General features: G+C 41.3%; 1 protein-coding gene across 3 annotated transcripts; it reads right to left on the bottom strand.

The window, feature by feature from the left end:
• Positions 1 to 843: 843 nt before the first annotated feature.
• On the bottom strand, positions 844 to 3,196 carry LOC133727468 (thioredoxin-like protein AAED1, chloroplastic). 3 transcript variants are annotated; one of them, XM_062155045.1, is made up of 7 exons: positions 2,880 to 3,185; positions 2,306 to 2,352; positions 2,069 to 2,183; positions 1,644 to 1,688; positions 1,490 to 1,552; positions 1,304 to 1,399; positions 844 to 1,168 (listed from the first exon to the last, which is right to left on the bottom strand). In XM_062155045.1, the coding sequence occupies exons 1-7, from the start codon at positions 2,991 to 2,993 to the stop codon at positions 1,049 to 1,051; spliced, it is 600 nt and encodes a 199-aa protein (XP_062011029.1). In that variant the 5' UTR covers positions 2,994 to 3,185; the 3' UTR covers positions 844 to 1,048. The 3 variants fall into 3 exon arrangements, with proteins under 3 accessions (XP_062011029.1, XP_062011030.1, XP_062011031.1); XM_062155046.1 differs by lacking the exon at positions 1,644 to 1,688 and having other exon boundaries at positions 2,880 to 3,194; XM_062155047.1 differs by lacking the exons at positions 1,490 to 1,552; positions 1,644 to 1,688 and having other exon boundaries at positions 2,880 to 3,196.
• Positions 3,197 to 10,869: the final 7,673 nt, after the last annotated feature.

Raw genomic sequence — 10,869 nt, 5'->3', positions numbered from 1 at the left:
TAATGAAAGATTGGGCCAAATATGAATATCATGCCCCATGACTGAAGAATCTATATGATACAGTTTCAAGAGACAGCAACTGACCTGGTGAACACCACTGGTCTACTCCACAAAAATAATAAAACCTATTTTGAAGTTTAGAACTAACACTTTTGCCAAATATGAAGTGGTTCTTCTTCCAAGATTCTCTCAGCCACCAATTGGTCAGTGAAGGTAACATAACCAAACGCTCTAGGTTGACCAGTGATTTTATCTAGGGGGATCATGCATTTTTCTCCTTGACCATACTGGCTGAATTAAGTATTCTTCCAAGATCATTTTGTTAATCTATCTTGGTATTCCACCCACGAATAACTTTTTCTGCTGCTCTGCGTCCATTACAATCAAATCTTACAAACCTAAAATGCTCGCTAACAAAAAAAAAACAGAGAGAGAAGGAGTTGTTTAGAGTAAAAGACAGTTTGTCTGTAACTCTATTGGTAGATAATGAAACAAAGTTTATGAACTAAGTAGAGTTTATATATAACTCGAACCAAACCCTAAATAAAGAAGGAATAGAGATTTACTACAGCAATATTAGGAATCCAAACAGAAAAGGGAAGAGGTGTACAGTGGTGTAGTAATAGCGCACACTTTCAGGAAAGTAGTTGGTAAACAAGCTCAGAACCTTGTCACTGGATATTTTTTCCTCCTCTATGGGAACAATCAATTTTAAATTTTTTTCTTGAACTCAGAAAGAAAAGTTTCTGTATAATTTTTCAATAACTCACTTCTTGCAAAGAGATCAGCAAACTCAGCTGTCTTACACTTCAGCTATATACTTCTATCATTTGTTCAAACGTGTACAAAATAATGAAATTTCGTGTTACTATTGGACTCCATTTCGAATGAACAATTTTCTCTTTGAAGCTTGCAAAGTGTATAATGCAAATACACACGCATGTACGTGTGTGTTATTCATACATATATGATTTCCTTATTACTGATACATGAAATGTGAATTGAAGATTGAATTCCAATAACTGAAAAACCTAAAGATACTACAGTTTCAAGAGACTGGAACTTTGCAGCAAACATCCAAAATATCGTCTAATGGGGCATGATCACTTGTCTCTTTGTCTTTCCGAGCATACAATAACTGCTTCCCTTTGAAGACAAACATCCCTCCCTAAAATAATAAGGTTGATAAAAGTAAGAGATCATTTCAGAAAAGTTGAATATGAACTAAATCCCATGACCAGGATGTCTGTCTGTCTAAAGCGCGCAACTCCTCCAAATACTGGAGAGAATTAGATCTAATTACCTGTTGCAACACACCACTTCTATCATCTGGAGTGGCTTTAATCGTATAGTTTTTTACAGCTTTCCTTAGAGCACCAAATCTTGACAACATCTTTACCTGTCATACTAAAATTTCACAAAGATGCATACATGCAAACACCATATATTGTCTTCAAAAGCTAAAGCAGAGAGCGGGAAAACATCTTACAATAATGGCTGGATTGAAGAATGTTGGACCCCATCCATAGTATAAACCCAAAATATTATACGCCTACCATAGAGTTTCAAGTTAGTTACAATGACCAGATCAAATATATGATTCTCTCACTAATTGGAGATACTAATGTAGCACATCTTAGTACCTTACGATCAGGATCAGCATAAAGGGAATCCATGGGAAATGGTAACTGTATATAAAACATCACAGGGAAAAAAAGAAAGAGAGCTCGAGGAATCAGTATGCAGTGCATGGTATTAGACTATTAGTATAGGATGATCGCTTTGGACATTTAAGAGTACTTGAATGTTATCTAACAAGTTATCAGCTATTTCTTAATCCAGCATGCTTACTGGATTCATTCCGAGCACATTTCTCCTAGCGGATTCATTCCGCTATGGCATGACAAGTTGTTAGCCTATTATTGTCATGCCATAGCGGATTTGGTTTACTTACGAACATTTAAATTATAGATATCCACCCTAAAAGACTTTGGCATCAAAAGTAAGTATGTTCAAAATCTGCAGCTTTAGAAACGTTATGGTGACCCAAACAGGGAAAGAATGATACCCGTTCTGCAAGGACACGAGCTTTATCAGGACTACCAACACCAACAGCAATTAGTTTCACACCAGCTGAGTCAAATTTCGCTTTTGATTCTTTTAGAGTTGCAGCAAGTTCCCAACTAAAAAGTACAAGCACAAGATGTACGTACCGAGTTATATATAACAAATTAACAATTTATATCCACCAATTCAGGTAAAACCCATTCTAGACTACCAGTTAATTAAGAACATGATGATTTACCTGCAAGGGCATCCAAAGTGCCTCAATAGTGCAACAACAGCCACCCCCTGAAACAAAATGCATTGAGAAACTAGTTCGAGAATAACACATGAAGGATTCAAGCCAATATACAACGTACTCTTTCATAATCATGGCACACATTATAGTATGTGTTATTACAATTGCATAAACACAGTATCTGGGGTATGTACTTTTATGAGTATGACACTACACTATAATTTATAAGTACGTGGTCATAACCCTTCAAATTTCTTCTCCAATTTCAAGATCATAAAGTAATATTGATCGATCTACTCAAAATCATGACAGAAAAAGTTTTCCTTTGTCATTTCACCACTTCAGGCTTGTTCCTTCCAATCTGAATATTGAAATTCACTTTAATTACCTTCTAAATGCATTTGCATTTTGTACGGCAACTAACAGAAAAATGAGAGAGAAAGCAAATCTCACACAAGCAAATTAATTAAGACTAAAGCTTTCAATCCACAAGGAATCAAATCACAGATAATTTCTAATAGAAGCGTAGGTCAATAACAATTTGCAGAGTGAAAGACGGTGAACTTAAATAAAAGACCTCGTTCTGGTCCCAGAGGTCCTTGAACTGGACGGCGTCTCCAGCAGCGGTGAAAATGGTAACGTCGCCGAGGGACTCACTGATGCTGGGGCTGAAATCCAAAGCGGAGGTCATGGTGGCTCTGGAAACGACAAGTCGTCGACTGCTAAATTATGCTGTTGATTTTGGGGTGAATAGAGAGCGAGAGAGATTGTGAAGAGATAAAGAAAGTGATCGACGACAACAAAGCTGAGAGATTGTCGATCGGTAGCAAATGGAATTAATGTACCAACCACCAGCCACCAAGGAGCAACCACTTTTCTGTGTGGCGGGAAGAATTTCTTTTTTTTATTTTTTTCTTTTAGTTTAGAAATTTTTCTGGAAGTCTCTAGATTTTATCAACTGAATATGACAATGCTAATTAAGATTTAAATTCTGTATTGTAGTCCACAATCCGAGCATGAGGATGAGTTTTTGGAATTAGCTCACTCTCGCGGGATTGTGATCCTTTGTCCGGGTTAGGGGTCATCATTTGGCCCTTCGACCCTAAGCCTGCCTCAAGCCCGCCCGACCCTACCTTTTCTCAAATAAGGTAGGATATAGGCAATGCAAATGAAACCTGGTCTGACCCTTTAATCTCGCCCAATCAAGCTCTAATAATTTTTTATTTTTTCTATTTTTTAAATAAATTTCTATTTTTTCTATGAGTGCTTCTATTCATACCTCTTAAATTAGCACTTAGACCTCTTTCAATTTTTTAACTTTTTAAAATACAGTTATACCCCTCAACCAAAAAAATGAAAAGAAAAAACACTTCTGTTATTCTGTATCTCCAATCCAATGTTCAAGAACTGTAAATACTTGACATAATACTTCAACGTGTTTAAATATACTCCCACCAAAATATTCATTACATCAAAAGAAATACATTGATTAGTTCCCAGCGTCTATAAACTACATATGAAGGGCAAGTGTAATAACCTCATCTTCCACTTACTAGTTATTGAATTTTCTGGTTTTATCACAAATTTATAGTGGCAAATACTTTGTTTAAAAAAATTGAGGTGTGCTCTTTGTGTTTCAAGCATTAAGAGAGGTAGTGCGACACTAGTTGTATTTTACTCTACATGTTGATAGATGGTGGTGTACCAGCTCCAGAAGAAAAGAAAGAAAATCTCTCACTCTCTCCCTCTCTGCCGAAACCAGCAACCAAAACAGAGCATTCCTTCTCCAAGCTTGTTCTCGCTCCACAGGCCTTCGAATCGACCCAGACCACGTTCCACAGCTTCGCCTCTTCCTTTCGCAGCTGCCGGTAACAGCCTTTCGCCGTCTCGTGGGCCGTACACGGCGGTGGAGCACGAGGCCGGTTTACCCCCGTTTTGATTTCAAGCTTGATATCTCAAGTTACCATTCACCACTCCTCACCAAACTCCATCCACAAGCTCACCTCAACGTCCTGAAGCTCCCAGAAGTGGCCTTGCACGGCGGCGCTACTCGTGGTGGCGGCTGGAAGCCAGACCCGATCAAATCGAAAACCAAAGCTTCGATCGACATATCTCGCGCTACAGGATGTTGTTTTGAGTGTTTCTTGAACTGGTGAACTCAGAGTGAGGATCTGAACAACTTTCCAGAAGGCATCGAGGCCTGAAATTGAAGTTTTTACGTCGATCGGAGCCCTCGCCGGATTCTGCAAAATTCTGCAAATTTTCCGACCACCGAAGCTTTCGATCGGTATATCTCGAGCTACAGACCATATTTTTCTGTGATTCTTGAACCAATGCGTTCGTCTTGAGTTTCTTAACAACTCTCTAGAAGGAATCGAAGCCTGAAATTGAAGTTTTGACGTCGAAATCAAGCCTTGCCGGATTCTGCAAATTTCGCCGGATTCTGGAAATTTTCCGGCCACCTCGACTGTTCTAGGTAATTTCCGACCACTTCCTTTCGTTTTCAGACTTCATGCTAGTTATGAAAGTGGATCAACTCGTCATTTTGAACAAGTTTGTAGTTGACGACTTTTGCATCGGAGGTGGTTGACCGCCGCGTTGACCGCCGTTGACCGCCCACTGACCGCCGCTTGTGGCGGCGTATTCGACCATATTTTGAGTTTTTATTATCTAGGTGATGATCTACGCATCCTTACGAGCGTTTTGATATATAACATGGTCATGTTAGAAAAAGTTGATAAATAGTGGATTTACGTTTTTACGTTACTATTTACGGTTTTTACGTTTTATCTTCGGTTTACGATCTGTGAAGATCAGACCATCGGTTTTACTTCAAATTTTAGTATGTTGATCGTATGACTGTCCCGATGACTTTGTGAGGTCACGGGCGAAGATCCGACCGTTGGATCTTCGTATAATTGAGAAATAGTTATTCGGAAGGCGATTCGTGAGAATCCGACCGTCGGATTTTCATATAATTTTGTGGAGATGTTAGTAAGGGCGATTCAGGAAGATCTGACCGTTGGATCTTCGTGATAATTTTGGAGGATGATCCTAAGGGCGATCCGTGAGGATCCGACCGTTGGATCATCATTAAATTCAGATCCGACCGTTGGATCATCGTTTAATTTGAATCCGACCGTTGGATCATCATTATATTCAGATCTGACCGTTGGATCGTCGTTTAATTACATTTATGAGTTGTTGGCTAAGTTAAGATCATTATTGGATTAGGTTATTGACGGTTTGAGTTGGTGGACGATTGTGGATCGTATTTTGAGCTGAATTGAAGACGCAGCGGGATTATCGAGGTGAGTAAACCTCACGTGGTTCATATTACGAACCGAATAAATTTAATTACCTTATTTTGTCGTAATTGCGTGAAAATATTTATGGAATAAATATTTGTTTTAAAATCATATGGACTTGATCAATTACGGTCCATAGGTAAGTAAAATGATTTTAATTATACAAAATGAATTTCACGATTTTCTTGTGTGAACTATAGTTGGTATTAGTGATTATCCCTGAGCGGATAATTACGTATATATATATTTACGTGATTATATGTGAATGGCGTGACATTGAAGAGTGTGAAATTGAGATGATTAAATTATTATAAATTGACATGTGACTTACCATATTTATATGTGATGAACATGATTGATGAGTTCTTGTTAATATTCATGATTTACATTGGAGGATGTATAGAGTCAGAGAATGTAGGGTTCTGAGGATGAGGTGTCCGAAGTTCGACGGTTAAGGATAACCGGAGTGTTTGTGTACTGAGGACGGGGATGTCCAAGGTGCGACGGTTTATTATTAACCGAAGTTGTGTGCTGAGGACGGGGATGTCCAAAGCGCGACGGTTTATTATTAACCGAAGTATATGGTGCTGAGGACGGGGATGTCCAAAGCGCGACGGTTATAGTGTTAACCGAAGTATTTTTGCCGTTGCTTGACCCTAGGCCAAGGTGTCAGAGGTAACGAGGCAGTTAGAGCTCTAACGTGTTATGGGATGGGACCCAAGTGGTGATAGTGTTGTGAGATAGGACCAAAGTGGTGATATTGAATGGGTTTGACGTTTGCGTCGTGGATGTTGAGATTGTTGGTTGTGTTGTTGAGTTATAAGAATTGTAATTTAAAATCAACAGTTCTTTCTTGTTTACTCATACTGGCTGTAAAAAGCTTACCGGGTTTTGTGTTGTTGCAACTCCCGGTACACTATTCAAATTGTGTAGCGGGAAATCCTACAGGTCAGGAGAACCAGGACGGTGATCGGGCTGCTTAGAGTAGTGTTATGTGAATTACAGCATTATATTGTGAGGTTTGTTATGCTCATTTAGAGCTTTGCAATTTTACTTTGTAAGAGTGAATTGTAATAATTAACTCGAGGTTTTCGAGTTTTTGTGTTGAGTGGCGAGTGGTGTGTTTGTTTGTGAGAAAAAAATTCAGAACGTTATTTGTATTAATTGTTTATTCATGTTTCGGATTTGAATTGGTTATTCAAAATTCGGGGCGTGACAGTTTGGTATCAGAGCGTAAGGTGCATATTTGGTGATGTGTCAATACTTTCCGAGTGATGGCCCGTCTGCAGCGGATCCCCATCGTGTGCTCTTCGGTATTGGCTAAGTCATTGGGTATGTGTGAGTGTTAGGAGTCGTTTAGGCCGCTAAGTAGTCTTAGGAACGTGAATACTTTTCTTGTAGTATCGACTTGGTTAATATGGACTAGTATTGACTTATACTATGTTGAGTGTTATACATGTATTAACCAAACATACTATGCTTCCTAGGTAATGGAAATTCCGAGGGGTGGGCCTAGACGTCGTGGTGGGGGTGTAAGAGAAGGTAGAACTGGTGATAGGGACAGGTTCCGTCCCATAGAGGAGCTTTATGATGATGATGTAGAGTCTTCTATCGGTGTACAACCTACTCCGCCCATGGGTGAAATGGCTGACCCTGGTCGTCTGTTGAGATTGGCTAGAGACATTAATCATCTGGGAGCAGCCAAGTTTCATGGAAGCATGGATTACATGGTGGCTGATCAATGGGTCGAGGATATGGAGAATTATTTCGAGATGATGGACTGTAATGAGATTGAAAAGAGGAAGTTAGCCACTTTCATGCTAAAGGGTGAGGCTAGGGTGTGGTGGAATTGTATGCAAAAGACCATTGATGTGACCACCCTGACTTGGGATGGTTTTGTGAGACTATTCCGAGAGAAGTACTTTCCAGCTTCAGTGAGAGAAAAATTGGAACGGGAGTTCCTCTCACTAACACAAGGGAAGATGACGGTGACAGAGTATGAGGCAGAGTTCTCTAGGCTATATAGGTTTGTGAAATCAATGGATGCTGAGGATTTGGCCAAGAAGTTTCAGCGGGGGTTGAATGCTTCCATTGAGCGTGATGTGGCCATTTTGGAACTGAAGGTCATGAAGGAAATTCTAGCAAAGGCTCTGATCATTGAGCAACAGAACTTGATTCATAAGGAGAAGGAAACAGCTGAGAGGGATTTTCAGGGAAAGGGAAAGGCAGTGGCAGGTAACAGTGGATCCAGAGACTTTAGGGGTGGATACTGGAAGAGACAAAAGACTCAGTTCCACCATCAGGCCCCAGCTAGAGTAGCAGCAGCTCCTCTTCCTCCTATTCGGGCCGTACCTGTCAGACAAGTTGCAGCTGCAGCGCCTGTGAGATGTTATAACTGCGATGAGTTGGGTCATCTCTCTAGGGCTTGCACTAAACCCAGGGCTAAGGGATGCTTTCGTTGCGGACAGACTGGACACCTTGCCAAGGACTGTACTCGACCCCGTGTTGGAGGACAGGGTAATCAGCAAAGGCTCTTACCTCCAGTACCAGCTAGAGTCTTTGCAATCGGTCAGAGAGGCACTGGGGTGGAAGGTACTTTATCTGTTTATAACTATCTTGCTAGAGTATTGTTTGATACGGGAGCCTCCCACTCTTTCATATCTAGTTCAGTAGTGGATGTGTTGGGATTGATTGTCATGCCTCTTACTAGATCATTATGTGTTACATCACCTCTGGGTGTGTCTCTTGAGCTGGATATGTTTTGTGATGATTGCCCTATTGGGATAGGTGGTAGAGAGTTCTCTGCATCATTGATTGTGATTCCGGATCACACATATGATGTGATTTTGGGTATGGATTGGTTGAGCCCGAACCATGCATTGATTGATTGCTTTAGGATGATTGTATCCTTCCGTATTCCTGGACAACCGGTGTTTCATTACCGTTGTCTGAGGTCCGACGTTGCCATGAGGGCAGGGATTTTGGCTCATATTGAGTCAGGGAGTAGTATTTCTGAGATTACAGGGATTCCTGTAGTTTCAGAATATGCTGATGTGTTTAAGGAGATACCAGGGTTACCTCCAAAAAGGGTAATGGACTTCTCCATTGATGTGATACCAGGTACTGCCCCTGTATCGAAAGCACCCTATCGGATGGCTCCAGCTGAACTTCAGGAGTTGAAGGTTCAGATTGATGGATTACTGACTCAAGGGTTCATACAGGCTAGTGTATCTCCTTGGGGTGCACCAGTGTTGTTTGTGAAGAAAAAGGATAATTCACTTCGATTATGTGTGGATTATCGGCAGCTGAACAAGGTGACCATCAAGAACAGGTATCCTTTACCTAGGATTGATGACTTGTTCGATCAGCTTAGAGAGGCTACTGTGTTCTCAAAGATTGACTTGAGATCTGGATATCACCAGTTAAGGGTGAAGGATGAGGATATTCCAAAGACGGCGTTCAGAACTAGGTATGGACATTATGAGTTCCTTGTCATGCCTTTTGGTCTAACTAATGCACCAGCAGCATTCATGGACTTGATGAACCGCACGTTCAGTCCCTACTTGGACCAGTTTGTAGTAGTTTTCGTGGACGACATTTTGATTTATTCAAAGTCGTCTGGTGACCATGAGAAGCATTTGCGAATTATACTACAGACATTAAGAGAAAAGAAATTGTTTGCCAAACTCGAGAAGTGCGATTTTTGGCAGAAGGAAGTCAAGTTCCTTGGTCACGTAGTTTCGAAGGATGGAGTTTCTGTGGACCCTTCGAAGGTTGAAGCGGTGATGAGTTGGAGTCGCCCCACTACTGTTACAGAGATCCGTAGCTTCCTCGGATTAGCAGGTTACTACAGGCGCTTCATTGAGGGGTTTTCTAGTATCGCTTCAGCTTTGACTAAGTTGACACGGAAGGACACTCAGTTTGTATGGACGGATGAGTGTGAGAAGGCTTTCAACGAGCTGAAAACCCGGTTGACTACGGCACCAGTGTTGACTATTCCTACTAGCAGAGGTGGTTTAGTTATCTACAGTGATGCATCTCATCAGGGTTTGGGGTGTGTGTTGATGCAGAATGGTTGTGTTGTTGCTTATGGCTCTAGACAACTGAAGGTTCATGAGCGGAATTACCCCACTCATGATCTAGAGCTAGCTGCAGTGGTGTTTGCCTTGAAAATTTGGAGACACTATCTGTATGGTGAGAAGTTTGAACTCTTTTCAGATCATAAGAGTCTGAAATATCTATTCTCCCAAAAGGAGTTGAACATGAGGCAGAGGAGATGGATGGAGCTCATCAAAGACTATGATTTCACTTTGGAGTATCATCCTGGAAAGGCCAATGTAGTGGCAGATGCTTTGAGTAGGAAGCCCCGAGTAATCATGGCATCGCTTATGGTACAGGAGTGGCTCATGTTGGAAGCTGCATCCGAATTTGATCTTATGCCCACAAGAGGTGGACATGAAATCTTTCTCGGTAGTATGACCTTACAGTCTACCTTGATTTCCAGGATCATTCAGGGGCAGACACTTGATGAGTTTGCCCAGGCGAGGATTGCAGAGATGACTGCTAATCCTGATGTGGAGGGCCCTTCTGAGTGGGCTACTAGAGCAGATGGGGGGTTGAGATTTCGAGGAAGATTGTATGTTCCAAGTGTTGATAACCTCAAGGAGGAGGTCATGCGGGAAGCTCATAGATCTCGATACACGATACATCCAGGTGGTACTAAAATGTATATGGACCTACGAAGACAATTTTGGTGGTATGGAATGAAGAGGGATGTGGCGGAACATGTGTCGAAGTGTCTTACATGTCAGCGAGTGAAGGCAGAACATCAGAGGCCTGCAGGGATGCTACAACCATTACCGATTCCGGTGTGGAAATGGGAAGATATCTCCATGGACTTTGTGACTGGATTGCCTAGGTCCAGGCAAGGTTATGACTCAAATTGGGTGATTGTGGACCGATTGACGAAGTCTGCACACTTCCTTCCTGTGGCAAAAACTTACTCAGGGGATGCGTTGTGTAAGTTGTACGTGAATGAGATAGTAAGGCTGCATGGTGTGCCTGTTACAATTGTTTCTGATCGGGATGCTCGTTTCACTTCAGAATTTTGGCGTAGATTCCATAAGGCATTGGGCACAGCTTTAGCTATGAGCACCGCATTTCATCCACAGACAGATGGGCAAACTGAGAGAGTGAATCAGGTGATGGAGGATATGCTTAGAGCTTGTGTGATGGACTTTAAGGGAAGTTGGGCGGATC

This window comes from Rosa rugosa, chromosome 1 (assembly GCF_958449725.1).
Source record: "Rosa rugosa chromosome 1, drRosRugo1.1, whole genome shotgun sequence".
NCBI lineage: Eukaryota > Viridiplantae > Streptophyta > Magnoliopsida > Rosales > Rosaceae > Rosa > Rosa rugosa.
Note: the sequence above shows the minus strand (reverse complement) of the source record. Positions and strands in the feature narration are given on the sequence as shown.